At 39.9% G+C, this 26217-nt stretch overlaps 1 protein-coding gene across 1 annotated transcript in view; it reads left to right on the top strand.

Annotated features, from left to right (window-relative positions):
- The window catches only part of PPP1R9B (protein phosphatase 1 regulatory subunit 9B), a 1137073-nt gene that overhangs the window by 591328 nt on the left and 519528 nt on the right, over window positions 1–26217 (top strand). Inside the window, exons 2-3 of the mRNA XM_044055146.1 lie at window positions 11041–11173; window positions 19000–19120. Coding sequence (XP_043911081.1) covers window positions 11041–11173; window positions 19000–19120 — 254 coding nt within the window. The remainder of the gene's footprint in view (window positions 1–11040; window positions 11174–18999; window positions 19121–26217) is intronic.

Raw genomic sequence — 26217 nt, 5'->3', positions numbered from 1 at the left:
TGCTAAGCCACCCCTTTATGGAAAGAGTTCACAATGACTTCACAACTCCTGTTCTCACCTCTGCCCATCTGCTACTGCCCCTAGGAGAAAAAAATTTGCCTCCCATGCAGAAAACTGGGCCTCCATCACCAACGATCAATGGGTCTTCAACATAGTGTCTCAGGGTTACAAACTTTATTTCCACACCTTGCCAACCCCAAAGGGATTCCCAGATCTTCCTCCAAACCAGTGGGCAGAGACACAAAACCAAGTTCATTCCCTTCTCTCCATGAAGACAATTCAGCCTGTTCCTGCAGATAAGTTAGGCCAAGGTTTCTATTCCAGACTTTTTCTGGTACCCAGAAAAGAGGGCACCTGGCGCCCAATCTTAGATCTGTCTATTCTAAACACCTTTCTGATGGTATCAAAATTCAGAATGCTCACACTACAGCAGCTTCTCCCTATGCTGTCCAAAGATGCCTGGTTAGCCACTCTAGACCTTAAAGAGGCCTATCTGGATATCCCAATCAGAGATTCCTGCAGAAAATATCTACATTTCAGGGCAGGATCTATGCATTATCAGTTCTCTGCATTTCCCTTTGGCTTATCCACTGCTCCCAGAGTTTTCACAAAATGCCTGGCTCCAGCCATTGCATTTTGCAGACAAAGAAATATTCAAATGTACCCCTACCTAGATGATTGCCTGATTCAGGCAGACAATCAGGAAAAGCTATTACAGCACCTGACCTTTGTAAAGGACCTACTGACCTCCCTGGGGTACACTATCAACGAAAGGAAATCCATAATAGTCCCCAGTCAAAAAATTGTATTCCTGGGGACAAGACTGGCCACAGCATCCCAGATGGCATTTCTAACTCCTGAAAAACAAGTCTATCTGACAGGCTACTTCTCTCAACTGGCCACCAGAACCCAGTTATCCGCAAGGAAAATCCTGCAAGCTCTAGGGTTCATGGCCTCCTGCATTCTACTAATTCCGTATGCCAGACTGCATATGAGGAAATTTCAGTGGTAGATGTTAGATGTTAGATGTTAGAAAGGCTTTGGTGTCAACACTCTCAGGACCTGGAAACTATTATACCTATGATACCTTGTCTAAGGAAAGATTTTCTATGGTGGGCAGCAGCATGCAACCACAACAAGGGACTTCCCTTTTCACAACCCCATGCCGCCCAGAGCCTAACCACAGACCCATCAGGCTATATCTGGCGTGCTCACATGGATGGCAGGTGCATTCAGGGCCAGTGGAGCCCAAACCAAATTCATCTGCACATCAACCAACAAGTGATGCTAGCTGTTCAGCATGCTCTGACAGCTTTCAGATCCCTGCTCTCTTCGGGGTCTCTACTAATCAAAACCGACAACACCACAGTAATGTGGTACATCAACAAGCAGGGGGGAACCCACTCTTACCCACTCTGCAGTCTAGCCATGACCATTTGGAACATGGCCTCAGCCATGCATATTTACCTACATGCTCAATTCTTGCCAGGAAACCAAAATTCTCTGGCAGACAACTTAAGCAGAAATCTCCTAGACCCACACAAGTTGCAATTAAACCGCAACACCTTCAGCCTTGTGACCCAAAAATGGGGTACCCCGAAGGTGGACTTATTTGCCTCACCCTACAGCCACTAGTTCAGCAAATTCTGCACCAGGGAACCTCACAGCAAGGCCTGGAAAGTGGATGACCTGTCCTTCCAGTGGGCAAACCTCTCAATCTATGGATTTCCTCCTGTACCGCTTCTTACCAGAGTATTACTCAAAATAAGGGAGGAAAGACCAAGGGCAATCCTGATTGCCCCAGACTGGCCACACCAACACTGGTATCCACTACTGCGCAGTCTGTCCCTGTTGCCTCCATGGCACCTCCCCCAGATTCCAACTCTCCTGACTCAGCAGGAGGGAGAGTTCTTGCATCCACAGTTGCAGACCCTGAACCTAGCAGCCTGGCTTATGCCTTGATTTCTCCTCCGGTGGCCAGCCTAAGCAAACAGGTCCTGGATGTCATACGTGAAGCCAGATGACCTAGTACTAGAAAATCCTATGCTGACAAGTGGAAAAGGTATTGTTTCTGGATCCAGACTAAAGGAGTTGACCCAGCACAGCCCTCCTTACCTCTCATCCTGGATTATCTAGCAGAACTACTCCACAGGGGCCTATCCTTCCCTTCCATTAAAATCCATGCCTCTGCCATCTCTGCACATTACAGCACTGTTCCACCTCTCTTCTCACACCCTCTCATCAAACAGGTCCTGAGAGGGGCTAACAGCTTAAGGCCACCAAGATGACCTTAACTTTGTGTTGGAAAAGCTCATGCTCCCCCTTTGAGCTTGCAGCTTCAACAGAGTTAGAATTCCTTTCTTGGAAAACAGCCTTGCTTCTGGCCATCACTTCAGCTAGAAGAGTCTCTGAGCTACAAGCACTTATGGCTGTGGAACCCTTCATCATTTTTCATGCTGACATGGTATCCCTCAGGACTAACCCAACTTTCATACCTAAAGTGGTGTCCAGTGTGGCTCTCAACCAATCTATTCATTTGCCCACCTTTTTCTCTAAACCTCAAAATAAGGGGGAAAGGATCCTGCACTCTTTAGATGTGCACAGACAGCTCAGATTCTACCTGGATAGGACTAAGCCCTTTAGGAAATCTAGCAAGTTACTAGTCAGCTTTGCACCAGGGGCAGAGGGCAAAGCCATATCTAAACAAACCATCTCCAAATGGATAGCACACTGCATCCATTTCCTTTACAAACACAATGGAAAATCACCCCCGCAGTGGGTCAGAACACATTCTACTAGGGCAACTTCAACCTCTGCATCCTTTCTCAGAGGGGTCCCTACCAGGGACATCCTGGAAGCTGCAACATGGAGTTTTTTTCATACATTCACCAAGCATTACCACCTGCCTTTTCAAAATCCAGGGCAGGCTTTGTAACCGCAGTCCTGCAGGGCATACTAGCCAGCCTCAACTCTACTTGACTGCCTCCACCCATTCCTCAGCTTTGGGAATCAACCCAAGTGTGATGACTGCAACAGTGAAACACGAAGAACATAGTGCAGTTGTGTACACTTACCATAAATGTAGATGTTCGAGTGTATTCACTGTTGCAGTTCTGGTTTCCCACCCTCCAGCCCCCTTGTCTCTCTCTCTCTCTCTCTCTTCCTCACCCTTCCAGGGCTATTGGTATTTACTTTCTACTGGTGGTGTTACTCCACCATAACTTAGCTCCCTATTGGGAGCTCCTGACATTTGAGGTAAGAAAAACTGATGTAATGGTGTCGGCTGCCTGTTTTTATACCACTGACGACCTAACGTCAGTCCTGGAGCGACAGCAACTGACGCAGAAATACTAAGCTTCTGGTATTCGGACCGACTGAGGACTGCCCCTGGCAGGATAACCCAAGTGTATGACTGCAACAGTGAATACACTCGAACATCTACATTTATGGTAAATATACACAACTGTACTTTACAGACAGTGCTGTATATATAACTTAGCAGTAGCCAATAGGTGGAGGTGAGTCATGTGGGGGGACAGCTTTAGGGACATGTGGGCAGGGCCATTCAAACTGGTGATGGTAGCCATTACCATTAAATGTTTGTGGGAAGGTCAGGTATGCATTCAAAGTATGGGCATAGGTGGCTTTTTAGTTGACAAAGAATGCCCATGCCACCTTGAGGTGGAGTGGGTTTATAGTATATAAATAACAGTGTCATAGCCATGATGCTGGTGAGTGTGTACAAAGCTATATGATGTTTCTGGGGAACATGGCTGCCTGAATGCCAGTCCCGTCTAGGCAGACTTACACCCCTATTGCCGATACTTGATACTGGGTAAACAAATGGGTCCACATCCCATGAGAAGAAGGGCTTGATGGTTGCAGACAGGGACAAAATGAATGTAGAGAAAAAAATAAGAGACGTTTAACACAAAATACACATTTGACCCTGTGGCTCCCATTTAATGACTGCTACTCACCCTCACCTGTCACACAATTATATTGTATCTCTGATGTCCAGTGATCACTGTGACTGAAGTAGGGGGTGAGTTCTCATAGACAATATATTCTGCTATCATTACATGTGTTACTGAGCAATTTGTCTTCAGAGATTTAAGCACTGAAAAGTCATTGCAGCAACATATTTATGGACATGCACATAGTATCTACACATCTGTTTTATGAACATACACTGCTGCTCTTAGGCAGCAGTAGCATATGACATGCTGTTATAGGTTTGTCTGTGTTGTATGTATGTCTTCATTTACAGACGTGCAACAGTTTAAAACACAAATGCAGTTAGAAACCAGTTAAGGCAGCAGCTTACTGTATAGGAACTCTAAATAAATGACATTATGTTTCTATCTGTAAACCTTTCTACTTCTTTTACTTACACATTTTGGATATTTATAATGTGCAGTAGTGTCAGGGACTTGTAAAAGTAACCAATGACGATTACAGTTAACTGCATTAACACTGATAATGTAGCCTGCAACTCGTGTGTGTATGTGTGTGTATGTATGTGTGTTTGTGTCTGTCTGTTTGTTCATAGGTGTATATTAGGCTAACAACCACTAGGACCCTTATAAGCCTAGTCGTGCAACCCAAATGTGACCCACAAATTTAATTTATATAAGGGGTGATTTACAGACTACTTCTGTCCATCACTGACTTAGTCACCAGACCTGTGGTGAATCTCCGATTAAAGTTGCTCTTAAATAGGGACAGAGGAAACTCTGCTTCACATGGATGGGGAGCCTGTTCCAGAGAGTGGGAATTCTCTGAAAATCATATCTGTCTCTCCAACATGTCCTATTTATTTCAGAAGCAAAATTTAGGTCTTTTAATCTGTTAGTTCTGATGCTGTTTGTTTTGCGAATGTACAAAAGGTTCATTAAAATAGAATCCAGGGATGCTTTGTCCCACGTGAAGATCACCTCTCAGAAGTGTATATAATACTGAATGAAGAGACCAGGCCTTGAAGTGATCTGCGTAGGACATTGTGTTTACTCCCTGTATCCTTTTTATAAGAAACATTTGTGGACATTTCATTTGCTGCATGTGTCTAGTCAGGTATATACTGAAGGAGGCATTGTACGCTATGATAGGCCTGATGAGGGCCGAGTACAGTAGTATGATGACCTCTCTGGACGTAGATGCCTCTCCTTTACTTATAAGTTGTCAGCATAGAAGGATTTTCTTACTACCTTGGACACATGTTGGTTGAATGTTTGGTTACTGCCTACATGAGTTCCAAGATCCTTGACTAGTGAATTAACTTTTAGGGGTGTTTTACTGATGACGTGGTTCCCTGGTGTGGCCGACACAGTTTTGTGAGGCATTTTTATTTGTTGACAGAGTTTTTGATGATTGCTATAGTAGGTGAAAGCTTCTGTTCATATGTGCTTTGCTGCATGAGTTTGCACTATAGTTGGTTGTGGCAGACCCCCCCCACCCCGCAGTGTAGGAGCATTTTTTTTTTTTTTGCTTCTTCTAGTTGATGGATGGAGACCACCACAGCATGAATTAATTCCAACACAGAGGTTTCATTATAAATGATTGAAGACTTTTTAATCATTAATGGTACTATTTTTTGTAAACCAGAGTTGATTATTTTCCTTGACAGAATCGTTGTCTATTGGTTTGCATGTCCATTTCGCCTGTCCCTCCTTTCCTTCCTTTTAAGATGTAGTACCTGATAGGCATGCTATGCAAGCTTATAAGATAGTTGTAAGACTGAAGATTTGATCATGCAATCATTATAGTTTGTTAAAAATCTGTGTGTGGTGCTGCATTCAACAATATATTCTTTGGCATTGTCATTACTCATTTTGTTTTCCTGGGCTGATACTGAAAGTAATCCATTAGAATTAGTCTTCTACCCCCAATAACAAATGTAAAAATAAATATTCACACAAGCACACGCACACACGTGTGTGTGTGTGTATATATATATATATATATATATGTGTGTGTGTGTGTGTGTATGTGTGTGTGTGTGTCCAAGTAGCTCATCAAACACTCAAAATACCATGGGAAGTCCCCCCTGGTCCTCCTCACCCTCCTTTTAATAATATTTGCCAACTCTGAGATCTCACATAACAGTGGGGTGAGGGCAAATTCCCTTACCCTGCTGCACCACAACCTCATACAAAAAAAAACTCCATTGAAAGCATTTGCTCATATAAGCATTCAGTGCTCTTCACAGCCTGGAAAAGCATTAACTCATACGAACATTTGCCGTTTCAAACTGCAGCTACACACACACACAAACACAAACACACTGAAATTGAGCTGTCACAATGTCAACATTCAAAAATCAACACAAAATATCTTAAAATATTGACAAGATCACTGATATAGCAGGGAATGCAATATCCCCTTTCCATGCTTTTGCACAGTCTTGTAGTTGCCATATCTAAGTAGCAGGAGGTGTGAGAGGTGGTTGCCTCCTGCAAAACAGTGGTTATACATTTGCATGGTGTCATGGAGCATAATCAGTTTTTGTCAGTGTTGTGTGCTGTAAAGGTTTTGTGGTCAGTGATTTGAATGTGTATCATTGTGAAAAATAATTTTTCATTGCAGCCGTATACGTGTGTGTATAAAATATAAACAAAATACACACACATGCACGCACACAATATTTCTCTGTGTTTATGTGGAATTCCATTGATCAATGCCATTTACAGTGGAGACCTGTGGAGGAAAGCTGCACTAACAATTATGTACAGATCCAAACTGAAATGTTTGGGTAAAGAAACCTTCAAAGTATGTGTGCACGTGTGAGTTCGCATGTATGTGCGTATGTGTGTGTGTGTGTGTTATTTGTTTACCTGGTTTGGTTTAACCCTTTCCATAGGTATAAACAAAGCATCATTATAAACACAACGGAGAACATTCTGAAAGTATTCTTAATCGATCCTTTCCTTAAATAACTAACTTTCAGTTTTAACCGCTTCACTATATTTCAACCCGTGTAACCCTGGACTGTAAAACGGAGCTATGCAAACTGCTTACTAGGCAATATTCCTTCTATTAAAACAGAGGAATGCTCTGCCACCCTTAGCCTGCTAAGTTCAACTTCAAGCAACTTGGTAGGAGGCCAGAATCTTAGCTTTCTTGGAAAAGTAAGACTATTATTTCCACTGACTGTTAATTTAATACTAATTCCTGATAAGCACATATGTGCACATGGAGACATAGCAGTCTTCCAGGAACCACCTGACTAACCAGCTTGATGTGTTCACGTTTTACCTTGCACAGTGTGGCTGATACTTTTTTGCCTTTGTCTCTGTGTCCAGGAGGTTGGCTTGCCTGCTCCATTCCCCTACCCTGCCTCGATTCCCACCCTTCCCCCATTACTCCCAGATTTATTTCAAAGAAACCACTCCCACTCAAATGACTTATCCAGTCAGCCAGTTAATCCATTAACTACCATATAACACACCCTACAACTAAATCAAGCCCAAACTCAGCTCCTCCCATCCATACTACACTCATAACTTACCCTACTACCTTTACTTCATAGCTTATCTTACCCACCTACATTCGTAACTTACTCCCCTAATTCCCTCCAGGATCCATACTTCTTACCTAAGGTACTGTATCCATTCAAACTCAGAAGAATTTCCCTATTCCCATGACAGCCTTCATCAAAGGTAATGCTTCCACTTTACGTAATAATACTGTTACTACTCTCAATTGCTGCCCATTTAACAAACTATCACTCCCACCTAACCACCCCTCACATCAGCCACAAAACTTCATCCACCAACCCTCCCCACACCCTAATCAGCAATCATAAACATCCCTCCTCTTGACCTGTTTAACCATAAAATACCTTACCTAAAATAAACCCCAGAATATAATCCTTATAGATATCATAAATTCATATCAAACTTATACACATGTTGGCAACCTTAGCTAAAAAAACTTATAATAAATAGTGATGTACATCCAAACCCAGGTCCAGACTCAAAACACACAACCCAACCCAAAGCTCCGGAACCTGCTACTACAAAATGTAAACCTTAGAAGTGTAGTTAGTAAGATTCAAGAACTTCATACCAGCCTCTCCCAGTATGCCCCAGATATTGCCATCTTAACAGAGACTTGGCTGAAACTACACATTTCAGGTAACGAAATTACACCACCAGGCTGCAACATACTTAGAGCGGATGGAAAAGGGGAAAAAATGAGGTGGAGTAGCCACAGTGTTTAAGAATAATCTCACACTGTTATCACTGAGTTTCAGTTTTCCAAATCTAAATAATACCAAAATACTAATAAGTAAACTACAAGTAAACAAGAAAAAGAACATTGCCATAATAGCCATCTGTATCCCTCCAGGTAATAAAATCTCCACCGTACAATATATCCTACAATTCAATTCAAAAACCATCACTCAGGAGACTGTCATTATGGGTGACTTTAATATAGACCGCACCCCTAGCTTCCATGATGCAATACACAGACGACTCTACAGTTATATGTTCCGCAACATCCATACAACAGCTTCAAGACCTAACTGAACTATGGGTAGCAAACTCCCAGCTCATACTAAACCCTAACAAAACCAAACTAATGATCTTCCATCCTACCAGATCCCCAAATCCCACAACAGCCTTCTATATTACTGCTAATAATAATACAAAAAATCTTACTTGAATCACAAACAAAATTACTTGGAGTTATAACTGACAGTAACCTAAGATTTGACTTACACATATTACAAACAATTAAAAAAGTACATACAAAATGGGTACTGTATATAGAAACAAGAAATAAATAACAGATACTTCAAGAGTACCCATCTCCTGTCAGCACTTCTGTACGGCTCAGCCATTCATCTCAGTCTTAAAAAGACAGACATAAAAAAACTTGACACTTGTTTTAACAAAATAGCTAAGTTTGCCTCAGACTGTACACATCTGACACACCACTGCTACACCTTAAAAAAACATTCCTGGCTAGAGCTTCCACAACTCTTAGTCTACTTTCATCTAACCATGGCTAATAAACTACTATATCAGGGTTAAAAAACTCCAGCTTTTCTAAATAGTCTTCAGCCATATATTAATAATTGCATGCTCCGCTTAACAAATAAATCAATAATTCAAGTTACCACATCTATAAAGTCTGCCAGCAATTCCCTATAATCATACCATTTAGCAAAAACCTGGAATACACTACCCTGTTGTATTAGAACCACCACCAATCAATTTAAAAAACACTCAAAAAGTATTTATCCAATATTTGGTTCTGCTCCTGCACCAAGATTTATCAACTTCATCCATCTCTTTCCTACTCATTAAACTGCCCTTTCACTAATCACCCCTCCCCACACCCCATGTTCTCCTCCTGGTTATAACATTAACAACTACAACGTACTAACATTAACTGTCCCAAATAAATACTCTTCCTCCTCTCTCACTTTCTCCTTCACTCTCCTCCCAGTTTCTACTGGCAGGATAACCTGCCCCTGTTGATTTTGTACCTCTTAGGTAATCTGTAACAACACAAGTTTTAAATATGCTGTGCTGTCTTTAATTGTTATATTGACATTATTGTATAAGTCTTGCAAATTCTGTTTCATGTTAAAAAAATTCTTGATTTGTAGAATTTATGTGTTAATATGTGGAGCTTTCCTCCCCGGGGCATTGCTAAAAATAGGTTTTTAATCCAGTCAGACTTTTCCCTGTAAACAAATGTAAAGTAAAATAAAAAATAAAAGTAGTAATGTACATAGATAAGAAAACATTTTAAAATAATAGCAGTATAATACAGTAAGATAACTTTTGTGCAGCCTTGAATCTGAAAGTGTATACAATTTACATGCAACCTTCCTGTATTGTAAGATCATTGTATAGCTGCCTATCTGTCTATTTGGAGGGAAGGAGAGAGAAACATGCATTCAGAGCCTGAAAATGTGCAGCAGAAAGATATCTTGTGATCGTATTTCAACTTATTGTTACATTTAGTCCCTGACTCATTTTAACAGTATAACCTAATAGGGATGTCCAGTGCCCCACAGTACTTTCTAGAAATTAAATCCCCTTTTCTGAGTTTTCATCTGTTTTGCTTCATTCAGCAAGTCAAGGCCTATTTTTGTATTCCTTTGTCTTTTCTCTGAAGTTACCATAGTTTCTGGCTCTGTCTCGTGTACTCCTTTAGTTTTATGGTACGCCACATCCTGTCATATCATATGGCATCGTATGCTATTAACCATTTATCTTTCCTCTTCGAAAATGTACTGGTTTCTGCTTGCAGTATACTGTCGTAGTCTAAACCATTTTTCCTCTTCATCACTCACTTTTGCACCCCTTCGCCAACCTACACCTCATACACCAATTATGGGCACATTAATTCTTTATACTGAAGTGTGGTGACATCTGGATTTACACAGTCAACTCCTTAAGAATTTTGCTTGTCTTGGTTACAGCCTTTCTAAGTGATTGATATAGGCATTTTATTGAAACATTTCATCTGTCCTATTCTCAGGGAATAAATATGTGGTTATTGGATCCTGTTTTCTGAGTCACATTTATCGATTACTGTTGCATATCTCAGAGCAGTGACACATAACAGGAAACTGTATCATGACACACTATCACCTCTCAGACTTCTCCAAGGTCATAATGCTGCAGGTTCATATACCCATGTGATGTACTGCATCCCACTATGCATTGTTTTTAGTGCACAGCAAAAGAAAGGTGCTGTAGCAGTCAGTATATAAGCTACTCATCATTTATTTATGTAAGACTTCTTGATTAGTTGAGGTAAAAATATTGTGAAAGAAACAACAGTTATGGATATTGTTTTCTTTTACGATGTCAGTCAGTGTTGAGAACTAATTTATTGTGTTTGTTTAGTCTTACATGTTTATGCTTCTCATGATCCAGTCAACTATGATTTGGAAATATTATTTCTGATATCTAATCAGCTTGTGCTATTTCGACTGTAGTAAGCTATTTCACCTGTTGTCTGCATCATCACAGATTGATAGTGCTGTAATAATGATGGTTTCTTGTTTGTTTGCAGGTTTTTACTACCTACTCAAATGAAGAGTATGACCGGAGGAATGAGGAGGTGGACCCCATGGCTGCATCAGCGGAGTACGAGTTGGAGAAAAGAGTGGAGAGGCTTGATCTGTTCCCTGTGGAGCTGGAGAAAGGTATTTAACCAGAGCTGAAAGGCTTCCTAACACTGTGTGTTTGTGTGTGTGTGTGTGTGTGTGTGTGTGTGTGTGTGTGTGTGTGTGTGTGTGTGTGTGTGTGGCAGCTACTACAGTGTGTATGATGGTGTGTGTCTATTCCTGTATATGTACACATGCATGTGTGTGTCAGCTACTGTTTACAGTATATATGCTGGGGTGTGTCTGTTCCTATCTACATACATAAATATATATATATATATGTATGTATGTATATATATATCTATATATATATATATATATATATATATATATATATATATATATATATATATATATATATATATATACATGTGCATGTGCGTGTGTCAGCTGCTGTTCACAATGTGTATGATGGGGTGTGTCTGTTCCTGTATATGTACATGTGCATGTGTGTGTCAGCTACTGTTTACAGTGTGTATGCTGGTGTGTGTCTGTTTCTGTATATGTACATGTGCATATGTGTGTCAGCTACTGTTTATAGTGTGCATGCTGGGGTGTGTCTTTTCCTGTATATGTACATGTGCATGTGTGTGTCAGGTACTGTTTAGAGTGTTTATACTGAGGTGTGTCTGTTCCTGTATATGTACATGTACATGTGCATGTGTGTGTGTCAGCTACTATTTACAGTGTGTATGCTGGGTTGTGTCCGTTTCTGTATATGTACATTTGCATGTGTGTGTCAGCTGCTGTTTACAGTGTGTATGCTGGGGTGTGTCTGTTCCTGTATATGTACACGTGCATGTGTGTGTCAGGTACAATTTACAGTGTGTATGCTGCGGTGTGTCTGTTCCTGTATATGTACACGTGCATGTGTGTGTCAGCTGCTGTTTACAGTGTGTATGCTGGGGTGTGTCTGTTCCTGTATATGTACACGTGCATATGTGTGTGTCAGCTGCTGTTTACAGTGTGTATGCTGGGGTGTGTCTGTTCCTGTATATGTACACGTGCATGTGTGTGTCAGCTGCTGTTTACAGTGTGTATGCTGGGGTGTGTCTGTTTCTGTATACGTACATGTGCATGTGTGTGTCAGCTGCTGTTTACAGTGTGTATGCTGGGGTGTGTCTGTTCCTGTATATGTACGCATGCATGTGTGTGTCAGCTGCTGTTTACAGTGTGTATGCTGGGGTGTGTCTGTTCCTGTATATGTACACATGCATGTGTTTGTCAGGTACTGTTTAGAGTGTGTATACTGGGATGTGTCTGTTCTTGTATATGTACACATGCACGTGTGTGTCAGCTGCTGTTTACAGTGTGTATGCTGGGGTGTGTCTGTTCCTGTATATGTACACGTGCATGTGTGTGTCAGCTGCTGTTTACAGTGTGTATGCTGGGGTGTGTCTGTTCCTGTATATGTACATTTGCATGTGTGTGTCAGCTACTGTTTACAGCATGTATGCAGGGGTGTGTCTGTTCCTGTATATGTACATGTGCATGTGTATGCTGGGGTGTGTCTGTTCCTGTATATGTACACGTGCATGTGTGTGTGTGTCAGCTGCTGTTTACAGTGTGTATGCTGGGGTGTGTCTGTTCCTGTATATGTACATGTGCATGTGTGTGTCAGCTGCTGTTTACAGTGTGTATCTGTTCCTGTATATGTACACGTGCATGTGTGTGTCAGCTGCTGTTTACAGTGTGTATGCTGGGGTGTGTCTGTTCCTGTATATGTACACGTGCATGTGTGTGTCAGCTGCTGTTTACAGTGTGTATGCTGGGGTGTGTCTGTTCCTGTATATGTACACGTGCATGTGTTTACTTGTGTATGCAGGTGTAGCAATGTGTGTGGAAGTATGTGAAGGAAATGGAAAATAAAGTATCTGGATCTACTGTTGGGAGCCTCACTTCAAGTCTCACAATGTTGATGATTAAAGTAGTTGTCCAACTCTGTCTGCTCTGCTTTCTGGAAAAAAAGGTTAATAATCCACCTGAAGAATGAATATAAATCCAAGTGTTTGTGGTATTTCGGATAACAACTCTCTTCTCCTGACATAACTCTTCCCCAAACTAAGTATTTTCTACCAAGGAAACATAATTACTACTAATATTCTTAACTCCTATATCTATTTGCACGACACTATACCACATACTTTTAACTGTATGTAACTGCATATATTTTAAGAGTTTATATGTAAAATGTTAAAGGATCCCCTCCCCTCTGTTTTTGTGCTCTTCCCATCACTTACTACTTTGTCAGTTGCATTAGACTGCTATCTGATTTAAATGTTATGATCTTATGCTTGTACAGTTTATGTTGTCTGATGAGCATATGTATATGTGTGAAATTACTTTGGTACTTCTGCTATACATAAAATATTTACATTGTTATTTATTGGGTCTGTTGATTCATATTTTCTGTTCTTGTTCCTTTTTAAGTATCAGAAATCTGTACTACTGCTGCTGCCAGATTTATTTTTTTATTTATTTTTTATTTTACATTTGTTGACCGGGCTAGTCCAACTGGATATATGTCCATTTTCAGTAGAGGCCCAGGGAGAAAAGCTCCATAAGTTGTACAAGTTCACAAAAGGCATAAAAATGTTACACGAGAAACATAGCAATTTAAACAGATGATTTAAAAAGATAAAATAAGATACGAGAATTTTTTTTTTTTTTTTTGAGTGAGCATTAGTCTGGATTAGTGCAGGAGCAAAGCCAGTGTTTATTGAGATGAATTTGTAGTTGATTTTTAAAAAGTTGGAAAGAGGTTAAAGAAGTGATATCAGAGGGTAGTTTATTCCATGTTTTTCCAACAGAGTTGGAGAATAAACAGTCACCTGCATGATTGTGAGGTTTGCTAATATTAATCAGGAGTTTGTTAGCAGAGCGAAGTTGTTTCAGGTTTTTGTATGGAGAAATAAGGCTAGAGAGTATAGGTGTATTGGTTGGCTGATATAGAATCTTATAAGCTATTAAGATTTGTTGAAGAACAAGTTGGTTAGGAAGTTCAAGCCAGCCTAATTCTTTTAGGTTCTGGCAGTGATGAGTTCGAAAAGGAGATCCTACAGCAAATCGAGCTATGTTATGATAGGATGTTTCTAGTTTCTTCATGTTGTTTTTGGAAAGATTAGTGTAAATGGGACAAGCATAGAGAAGAGTAGAAATTAGGTGAGACCTAGCAATGATGGATCTTGCTGTAGGTGTTAGGAAAGGTTTGATTCTGTAAAGGGATCCTATTTTTTTATTTACTAATTTTATGGTGTTGTTGATGTGAGAATCAAAGTTGAGGTTATTATCAATAGTTATTCCTAATAGTTTTGTGGTTAAGTCAGGAGAAATGAGTGTTCTGTCAGAGGATGTAAGAGTAAAGTGCGGTGGAGTCAATTTGCGAGTAGGTGAAAAAAGTAACAATTTGGTTTTCTTGGGGTTAAGGAGTAGACAGTGGTCAGAGAACCATTGTTCTACAGTGTTAAAAGCTTTTTGAGTAAGTGACTGGAGTTCTGTTAGAGAGTTAGCAGTACAGATTATAGTAGAATTGTCTGCGTATTGAATACAGGTAGCATGAGGAATAGCAGATTGAAGGTCATTAGTAAAAATTGAAAATAGTAAAGGGCCTAGGATAGAGCCTTGGGGTATGCCTATGGAGATAGGTAGAAGATTTGAAAGTGAGTTTTTCCAAAGTACTGCCTGCTGACGATTTTCTAGGTAAGATTCAAACCAGGATGAGGCTAGATGGTCAAGAGCAAGATATTTGAGAATATGTAGTAAAAGTTTGTGATTCACCATATCAAACGCTTTAGATAGATCGATGAAGACTGAGGATGATAAGTAGTTGTTGTTACGGTTAGTGTTAATGGAGTCAGTGAAGGAGAGTAAAGCTGTAGTGGTACTGTGTGAGGGTCTGAAACCATGCTGACAGTTAGAGAGTAGGTTGTTGTTAAGAAGGTGATTTAGTATTTGTTTGTGAATACATTTTTCCATGATTTTTGCGAGTGGTGAGAGGAGAGCTATTGGTCGAAAATTGGAAAACTCATTAGAGCTACCACTATTATGTAGTGGGATGATATGAGATATCTTCCAGATAGAGGGGAAGATTCCTTCCTTTATAGATCTGTTAATTAGGATGGAAATAGGGTAGCTAAAGGCTTTGGCACCTACCTGCAGGAATTCTGCAGGTAGTTTGTCTGCAGAGGGAGTGGTAGGTTTTAATTTTTGGAGCAGTGATGTGATGAAGGAGGTAGAGACAGGTTGTAAGTGGAGGGTAGGAGGTGGATTTGATATAGGTGGAAGTAGTTTAGACGTATCAGGAGATAAATGACTAGCAAGTGTTTTGATAGTATTTGTGAAGAACAAGTTGAAGTCATTTGCTGTTTGTGTAGGGTTATCTGGGTTAGAGTCCTGGGGATTAGGTGAAATGGAGTGACCTGGAGATAGAAGATTGTTAATACTGGCCCAGAATTTTTTAGGTTCTTTATTAGTGGTATGCTGAGGTAATAGTTCTTTTTGTCTGTTAGGATAGCTCTTTTAGTGTTGTTTCTAAGCTCTCTAAAGTTTTGGCGGTCAGTTAGATTTTTAGTGGTTCGCCATTTAGACCAAGATTTATTTCTAAGAATGATTTTATGCCTAGTATTATTAGTTAGCCAGGGTGCTATTTTTGTTTTAGTTCTGATGGTTCGTGTTGGGGCATGTTGGTCTAGAATTGATAAGAACGTAGAGTTAAAGTATTCTACTGCTTCATTAAGTGGGAGATATTTTAGTGAGGACCAATTCGTTTGTTTCAGATCAGCTTGAAAATGTTCAGGGTTAAAATGTTTTTTTGTTCGTAGTGTTCTAAAGGTGGTAGGTAAAGTTAGGTTGGTTTTGTGTCTAATGACATAGGTTAAAGAATGGTCGCTTAGATCATCAGGAAGGGTACCAGACTGGTAGGTTTGTTGAGGCGTATTAATCAGAATCCAGTCTAGGATGGATTCATGGTTGTTGTATTTATCAGTTCTGGTTGGACAGTTAATGAGTTGAGTAAAAGCATATAGGTTTATGTGGGATGAGGGATTTATGCTATTACAAGAATTCCAATCAATGTTAAAGTCACCTAGAACTAGTGTTTCTTGGGGGAGGTTGTTAGACAGGTAGCTGAGGATACATTCTAATGTGTCAGTGTTATTTCCTGGGGGGAGATATACACAAATTATGTTAATAGCTTTATTAGGGTTACTTTTTAATTTTGAGGTGATTACTTCTGCATTCTGCCCTAGAGGAAGGTTCAGATTTGTTATACTAATTTGAAGTTGTGCTTTGTAGAGAATTGCTACACCTCCTCCCTTTTTGGTCTTACAGTCTACTCTAAGGATATTATACCCAGGAGGGGTAATTTCATTATCCTTAATGGTAGGTTTTAGCCATGTTTCTGATAGGCATAGGATATCAAAATGGTGAATATCTAAAAGGGCATGAAGTTGAGAGATTTTATTGCAAATGCTTCGTATATTAAGATGAGCTATAGTAAGAGAGTTGGCACAAGTGTGTGATGATATAGGAGAGGTTTTGTCTTGTTTTATGTGACTATTGATGTTTGTGGTAATTGGGCCAGGGTTAGGGTGAATGTCTCCATCCAGCAGTGATTGGAAATATAAGAAATATTCAAGCTGGCATTGTTTATATAAGATGTCGATATATTTTCTAGTTTTTTGTTTGCTTAGCTTAAAGTAAGCAAGTTTGTGGTGTTTGGTAAATAGGTAGTTAGGTTTGGTAGTGAGATTTAAGGTGGCAGGAGTACAAGGTGAGGAAGGTGAAGAGGTATGTTTAGAGGGAAACACAAGAGTAGAGGGGAGAGGGTATTCATATAAGGTTAGGAGATAAGTAGTTACAAGAGGTATTAAGAGTGTTAAACAGATAGTTATCTGAAGGTATAATGGGAAAGATAATGTACCCATTATGTATGTTAAAGGAAGTAACAGAGATGAAGAAAAATAGAAAGAAGAGGAAAGTGAAGTAGTATAATGACTTTAAGAGGTAGTGAGGAGGATAGGTTTGAGTAAGATGGGCGTGGTTAGAAGTGACAGGGGTGAGGTATGCTAATGAGGAGATTATGCCTGATTGGTTGGGGGTGTGTCAAGTGGAGGAGTAAATGTAGGACCCCTGGGGGCGGGTGGGAATTGGGGGCAGGGTAGGGGAGCAGAAGGGCGAACGGAGTGGGTAGAGACAAGAGAGCAGAGTGTGGATGAAGACAATCAGCAAAGTGAGAAAATCCAGAAGGGAAGTCTGGGAGTATGAGAGTTTAGCCACATGTATGGACTCTGCTAGCAAGATGGTGAGGATGTTATAGGAAAGGAGATTATTAGGAATGGCTAGTTCAAGAAGGAAGGAGCAGATGGCCTAGATCTTAACTGAAAAGGGTCCCTGGACCAGTCCACCTAACTCATTAACTAAGTTAAATAAATAAATTCAGCACTTTGGTCAGCTTTGTCACTTAGAGAGCTAAAGGGCTGACTTAGACTGAGATGACCCAGGTTCATCTAGTAGCTTGGGTGTTGGAAGGCTGAGGTAGGGGAGAATGGGATTGAGAGGTTGACACAGACTTGCCCATCCTGGGAGAAGCGAGCAGTGGCCTTGGACAGGTGATTGCCACCATGCAAATGGAGTTTTGTACAGTATCAAAGTGTTCATGGTAGGGAGCATGAACTTATCAGTCTCAGGTTAGTGACATTATCCTAGTTTGTGGGTGGAAGCATGCAAGCAGGTATAGGATGTAGTTCACCCTATAGTGATGTAAGCACTCATGTTAGCCATTAGAGGTGGGGGGGGGTTAAGGGCCTAATGGAAACATTGTCACCACTTTGGTTGCCTGGTTGATGGCCCCTCTGGTCAGCTTTAGCCCTTCTATTAAGTGTCTTCAGTCAGTGGAATGAATGAGTTCATGACATATTGGCGAAGCTTAATACTCAACAAGCATGGGGGGCACAAAGGAATATAAAAACATCCAGTCTTGATGTGATCATCACCACACTTTTGGAGTAATAACATGGGTGTCACGGTTGCTGTGACATCCTGACCCCATGTGCAGAAATGGGAAAATGGGGTTGTGGATGGACAGGTGGAATGTTTTTCTCATACCCACAAGATTCCATGATACTGACGTTAGATTGTATAAATTTGTGGTTCTGCAGAAAAGAGTGCAGGGGGCTTATCTCCTTGCAAACACATTTACTCTGGAATTGTTTTTGAATGCTCCCCAACTATATTTTGTTGCTCATTTAATTTGAATCCTGTATTTCCTGTTTATTCATGGTGGCAGATGGTTTCATGTAAAGTCTGCCAAATGAAGCACGCAAGCCTTGTTAAAACAAGTTCTTAAAATTGTCTTTGTCCCATACAGAAATGCATATAGTGGTGAGATGGACTGCATCTTAGATAATTTGTAGATAACGTTTTTCCTCTTTGCTGTTCTTTTCAGGGTTTCAGTTCAGTACAGACTGAAACCGCCAAGTGAAAGGAAACCACAGTGAAAACTGGTGGCCAGTCTTGTCCTTGACCATGTAGGCAGGGAGACAACATAGTTAACATTAACATTAAAAACCTCCCACAGCTGAACACCTTTTGTCAGCACTTCAACAGAGTAAGAGGAGCCCTGGACAGCTTATGGTATTGTATTGTCCATCAGGCCTTAGAGGATGCAGTGCCTTATTCCTACACCTCCCTTTGTACCAGCTACTGTTTTAGACGGAAGCCTTTTCAAATGCCTGAACTAAATGACAGAGAACAAATGCATCAGTGCTGAGCATGTGAGAGACTGCTATTGTAGAAATTCTGTTAGGCTGCTCTCAAAAAGAGATTTTAAATGTTTGCTTACTCTGTCTGTTCTCATGCTTTCACAGATAACGATGGCCTTGGGATTAGCATTATTGGGATGGGAGCTGGAGCAGACATGGGCCTGGAAAAGTTAGGAATATTCGTGAAGACTGTGACTGAAGGTGGTGCAGCACATCGCGATGGCAGGTAAGTTCTCGTGCTCCGTAAGTGTTTGATGGTCGAGTTATCCTGTTATTGGCATGCTGTCATTAACGAGTACCAGAAGTGCTGGCATGAAATTTTCAACCATTTGTTTTTTAATTGAGCTTCAGTTTCTCACTTTATTTGTTCTTTATTACATTATATTGTAGTTCTGCTATTTCCTGAATGTTGTACTCTTTGGCTGACATATGTACCTGTTTTCAGACCTTTTCAGAGCCAGCGCATTTTGATTTCTAACTGAAATGAAAGCAAGCCTCCATTGGAGGCAGAGAATATTATGAGTTAGGCCAGAATGAAGATGGGAAGGCTGAAGGAAAAGGGCTTTGATCAGAATATGGCCATAGTCAGAAAAGAGTCCTGTTCAAATGGAGCTCAGGAAGTTTGCACTGTAACTTCCAATGGGTGGAGCCTAAGCCTTTTGACAGAATAAAATTATGTTCTCACATTTCAAACAAATATCCATATCTCTGGAACCATAGGGGTTATGAAAGAAGTATAAATGGCAGACTGTTCTGCACAAACTAGTTTTATAGTAGCAGTATTCTTTAAGTTCTAGGTCTTCAATTGAATTGTATAAGTCGCAGTAAACACAGTAACTGTTACATTTGTAATATTTTGTAAACAACTTACAGTATCTCAGCAACTACTCAAGTTACTTACATACAGTTAGCAACATTTTATTCATCTAGCTGAGAGCTTTCAAATGAGACTAAGTAGTTTTGTCTGTGTTACTTGGTTATTGAGATATTTGGAAGAAATATGAAAAATATATCTGTATACATTAATATAATAAAAACAACAGTTAATATCTATTTGGCTGCACAGAGGTCAGATATTAAAGCAGCTGAATTTGGTATTGTGTAGTCTTTAACATGAAATCTTTTAAAACTTTGTACATAGCATGGTTTTCAAATTATTGATGCAAATATGAACAAACAATATTTGACGCCTAGAGGCGTCAGTAGGAGTTAACTGTAGATGGTTAATTACAGTTAATTACAGTTCTGTACCTTTGACTTCAGCATGTGCTGATTTATTTAGTAAGGGTTACACACTTGTTCCTAGTCAACTGGTGGACTTAGTCCAGTTAATATGCGATTTTAAAATTGTACATCCGAAATTTGAATTTACATGCTATATTCAATAGTGAGCAAAATGTCATGCCAGAGATATATATATATATATATATATATATATATATATATATATATATATATATATATATATATATATATATACACAAACATTAGAATGCCAAGTGTCTTTAACCCAGAAGTACATCATGTATTAAAAATGTTTGAAAAAATTTGTGAAATTGATTTCAGACATTATCTAGCACAAATTAATAGATTGGAAAATATGTCTAAGAAAGATAAAGAACTATTAGAGTATATTAAGTCATTCAGTGATCTAAGATTTATGCGCTCGGATAAAGGTGGGGGCATTGTGATAATGCAGCGTGATGAATATGTGCAAAGAATGTTTGAGATGTTGTATAGTGGTACATACACTGAGATTTCGATTAATGAAGTACATGTAGGTTATAAAAGAGTGGATTGGGAATTATTAGATATATTTACGCAAGACCAGATAACAGCACAGGAATATAACTATATGACCACCGAATGGCCAAGGGTTCCGGGGATTTTTGGGGTCCCTAAGATACACAAGGACCTGACGAATCCCCCTTTAAGGCCAATAGTAGATTCTGGGTGGTCTAAGACCAGCTGTATAGCTAAATTCCTGGACAAATAACTGAAATCAGAAGTTAGCAACATTCCCAATTTGTGTTGTGATTCCTGGCAATTCTTGACTATGTGCAATAATTTGGCACGATTTACTGAGGACATTTTTATAACTATAGATGTTAAGGATTTGTTCAGCTGTATACCTCACGAACAGGGTATGGAATGGCTTCTTTATATTTGCTTGAGGTCATGGGACTTAACCAATATAAAATTAATGTTTATTGTCAACTTATGGATCTAATTTTGAGATATAATTACATACATTTTGAGGGACATTATTTCAAACAAATGGAAGGTGTGGCCATGGGGTCTGCATGTGGCCCCCTTTTTGCAAATGTTATCATGGCATGGTGGAAGAGTAACTTTCTGTATCCGAGTCCTTATTATTCCTACATTAGTATGTATGTAAGGTTTTTAGATGATTTGTTTGTGGCTTGGAAGGGACCATCATCTGAAATAACTAAATTTATAGAGTATATTAATCAAACAACAGATTTTTTGAAGTTCACTCATGCAGTGAGTAGTGACAAAGTAGCCTGTCTTGATGTACTGATCTCAAAAAATGAAAATAGACACAAGTTAAAATTAAGCATTTTCAAAAGAACAACCCATTCTAACACCTATTTGCACTAAGTAATCATCCTACGCATGTCAAGCGAGGAGTGGTGAAGGGACAAATGGTCAGAGCAGCATGTATGGTCTCTGACCATATGTATTTTCTAGCAGAGTGTACCTATATTTCCAGTATGTTTTATAATGGAGGATATCCCCAGAGAATGGTTAACCAGATACGTAATGAAGTAATTGACAAGCGCAGTCAGGGTTTTTATGCCCCATTACTTGATGAGCACCACTTTGGGGTTAGAACAGAGGTTGTGGTCAGTGATACTGGTATTGATCAGAATACTAGTAGTACATTTAATAACAGGCAAGGACTTATTTTACAAGAAGAAAGTAAGAGAGAAGTGTTCTGTCCCTTCATTACTACCTATCAAAGTAGTAGCAGAGTTGTCAGGGACATTTTTTACAAAAAATTGGAATATCATTAGAATGGATGAAGACCTGGTAAAGAAATTAGGACTAGCCCTAATACTGTGTATACAAGGGGCCTAAACATCAAGAATAAATTGGAGAGACAAGGACAGAATAACAATATTGGAAAAATAGTCCCTTGTGACATATGCAACCAATATTACCATGTATTTCATGGGTCTAGTGTCAATATAGGCAATAAAAGTATCCCTATAATGAGTAGATATAGTTGTTACTCACAGGGGGTAGTACATGTTGCTTTTTGTTTACAATGTCCAGCTTTTTATGTTGGAAAGACTCAAAGTAAGCTATCTCAAAGAATCTACGAACATTTTTATGATATCTCCCACCAAAGGGACACTAACGCCCTATATAGACATTTGAATAAATTTCCTAGACATAGTTTCAACTTTTTAGTGGTGTATCAGGTACCTAGGGACCCTTGAGGTGGACCATGGAAATTCATTTTGTAAAATAAGGAGACATGGTGACAAATATATTTAAATGCAGGTTCACCTCCAGGGTTAAATGAAATGATTTCCATCAATAGTTTTTTAAAATTGAAAGTTTATGACAGGTAATAGATGTGTACACATATATATTTTGTCAGTAAAAGTAATTGGCTTTAATATATTTGTATTTATATATGTACAATGTAATATTCAGGAGTGTGAGATTGTTTTTATTACAGTTTTAAGTGTGTGTATTTTTAAATTCTGTAAAGTCCCACTATTGGCTGCTGAACTATTATGATGTAAATAATTTGCTATAAAAGGGTAATTGTTTTAATTGGATTTGTCTGATGAAGTTTGGTGACTGCACCAAACGAAAGCGCTTACCATTAAACTTTTTTCGGTATGTGGACATCTTGCCCGTTTTTCTACTGCCAGCCTTTTTGTGGTTTTGTTGTTTTTTCTATATTTGGTGGTGATTGGTTAACTGTAGATGGAACTGCAGGTGTCACTCGGATGTAATGTGTTAAAGCAATACAATTCCAGAAGAAGGATTAATCTGAAAACAGGTCACATATTGGAAACTGAAATGGACTGAAATCACTGCCTTGTTTAAAGTATGACCGAACTGGAACTAACGCCATGTTTGTTAGATGAATATATTTTAAAGGGTCTTCGAAAATGTGCCAGTCAAACGTTGGGCCATGCTGGAAATGGGCATGTCAAAAATACAGACCGTTTTAAAAGTACGGCTACCATATGAACAGGTCCAGAATTAAAACACAATTACATTATTAGTAAAAATGAGAAGGCTAATCCAGTGCTGAGTAGCACAGCGGATGAAGATTTTTGAACTGTAAAGATGCAGATGTAGGTTTCAGTCCTATCAGACTAACAGAAGAAGTTTCAGTCTGATGATGTGAAGTGAAATATAAGTTAATTAATGTGAAGCAGATTGAACCTGTGGAGTCTAGACAGTGTACTGTAGTAGATGGTGTCATATTCATTTTTATACAGAAAATATCACTGAGGGAAAATCAAAACAGAAATGCATGTAGAATTTTCTGTGTTAAAGTTGTTCTGTTTGTGGTATGGTTTTCTTAAAGTGATTAAAAGTTGAATTTGGTAGCTGGAACTGAATGTTACCTAAGTAAGGGAGTGTTTTTGGGGAGTACAGTAAACCATCCCAAAGCAAGCCACACCAGCATGTATTTTCAATGCAGTATTCTTGGCAAGTCTAGATTGGTGGTGTGTACAACCCTGTCAGCTGTTTGCCCTACCCAGCCTGGGGGACTGTGAACTAAGCATATGCAGGTGTAGGTACAGCAGAACGCTGCAGAAAAGTGGGCATAATGTGACCTCACAGCAGAACGCTGCAGAAAAGTGGGCATAATGTGACCTCACAGCAGAACGCTGCAGAAAAGTGGACATAATGTGACCTCACAGCAGAACGCTGCAGAAAAGTGGACATAATGTAACCTCACAGCAGAACGCTGCAGAAAAGTGGACATAATGTAACCTCACAGCAGAACGCTGCAGAAAAGTGGACATAATGTAACCTCACAGCAGAACGCTGCAGAAAAGTGGGCATAATGTAACCTCACAGCAGAACGCTGCAGAAAAGTGGACATAATGTAACCTCACAGCAGAACGCTGCAGAAAAGTGGACATAATGTAACCTCACAGCAGAACGCTGCAGAAAAGTGGGCATAATGTGACCTCACAGCAGAACGCTGCAGAAAAGTGGGCATAATGTAACCTCACAGCAGAACGCTGCAGAAAAGTGGACATAATGTAACCTCACAGCAGAACGCTGCAGAAAAGTGGACATAATGTAACCTCACAGCAGAACGCTGCAGAAAAGTGGGCATAATGTGACCTCACTTATGTCATCTCAGGGAATGCACAGTTTTACTGACTTTTCTTGGTAGAATGGCATCAGTATGTTTAGAAACACCAGAAGAAATGTGATCTGAGCAGCTGGAAACAGAGCAGCTCTTTTAGCGGGTACATTGCACAACTTTTGTTTTTAAGTGGGACTCTGCCTTCACTGTCAGTCGATCATCAGCCCCCTCCTCAGTTAATCATTCCATTAATTCCCTATCACCAAAGTGAATGTTGACCTGAAGAGGCCGTCGTTCAGACATCCGTCAACAGTGGCTCAAAGTTTTCTGCTTAATTTACCAATTCATAACTGCATGCACACAGTAAAGTGTAGGGATGGAAGTGCTGTGGGGTGATGGCTGAGACTGTCCACTCACTTTTGCAAGGATAAATTCCTCCAAGAATACCTGATCCTCCCCCAAACCATAAGCAGTGAGCTTCACAATCTCCCCCACAAAGTTAGCACTACTCAGTGTGCCTCCACATATGCTCAAACCGCAGCCTTTTCTCCAGAGAAGTGAATGGTCTGCACTCTTTACTCCTCTCTAATTCACTTTTCCAATACCAAAACTGCTAATTGAACCCTAGGTGTCTGGGTTACAGATGAGTATCTGTTCCAAACACCACAGAGGGAGGTGTAAAGCTTTTTTTTTTTTTTTAGTTACTTCAAGCTGTTGATTATTGCCTATATGAAGGCTTCTAGCCAGATGGTAATCCCTGTAACCCCTTATCTGTTTGTTCCCTCAGAAAGGCTGGAGTTTGGACTCCCATAGTTTGACTTCATTCATGCAATGAGCAGACGTTGTTTCTTTTCTTTTTCATGACTGACATATCTGCTGACCACTGACCTCTCCTCTGTCCAGTTGCCCCATTCCTTTTCCATTCCATGGCTGGTCAGTTCATGGTGAGTATGATAACTTGCTCGCATTGAGGCCATTGCCTTGTTAGTGTTGTTAATTTGGGTCCTTTACCCTCCTAATGGATGCTTGACTAGCACGCTACTAAGCCAGGATCTGCATGCTGGTTTAGTGGAGTACCTGTGCTTTCAGACTTGTAGAAAACCCACACAGGTGCTTGCAACTCAACAGACTTGATTGTACATTGGTAAGCTGGCATTGATGGTTTTGTCCCATCATCCTCAGCTGACTGTTCCTGCAGCAGCGTCAGTGGTCATTCTTGGGTCATTGATATTGTAATCGAGGCTTTATCTCTGTGTGCCATGAAGTCAGCAGGGTGGAGTTTCTTGTTTTAATGATGAAATGTTTCTCCAAGAGAGTCCCACTTGATAGCACTGACCTGAGTATACATGCTTTGGTTTCACTGTTTGCAGGGGTACCGTAGTCATGCTTAACACTATCTTCCCAGTCTCCAGAAGAGATGCATATGGTAGTGGCACTCACTGACTCGAACTCACCACCTCTAGGAAGTTGATCTTTCAAGACCTCAGTCAATGGCTGAGCTGGGGTCACCTCCATGTTCAGTGACTACCTTGTCTCTTTACCAACAGTGTGGATTATATTATGGAACACTGATAATTAGTTGTGCATGTGTTATTACGAGGCTGTTGAGTGGTGTGTTTTGGTATCACATAGTGTGTAAGTGTCAGTGGACAGCAGTTAGACCCTGGTCACTTAAGTTCATTATTCAGTGTCTTAACCACTGCATTCTGTGAATTCATTTATTATGCATGATTGTATATAGTAATTAAGTATGCATAATTGTTTATGTGTTAGTGTAGCCTCTTTAGTTCTAACATTTTATAACGGCCATCAGAGTAAACGGTTATGTCAGTACTTAAAAGACAGTAATTTTCTGCTGGCAGTGGTCAAAAGCCATTGTTTTGGGACTGATAGTCTAGGTGCATTTTGAGGAAAAACTACCTCACAAGGCAAAATCTGACATTAGAGTGCTGACTGAAGCTAAAACTGGAAACAAAAATATTGTCAGTATATATAATAATTGGATG

Source organism: Protopterus annectens, chromosome 13.part0, assembly GCF_019279795.1.
Source record: "Protopterus annectens isolate FY-2018-M chromosome 13.part0, PAN1.0, whole genome shotgun sequence".
NCBI lineage: Eukaryota > Metazoa > Chordata > Ceratodontiformes > Protopteridae > Protopterus > Protopterus annectens.
Note: the sequence above shows the minus strand (reverse complement) of the source record. Positions and strands in the feature narration are given on the sequence as shown.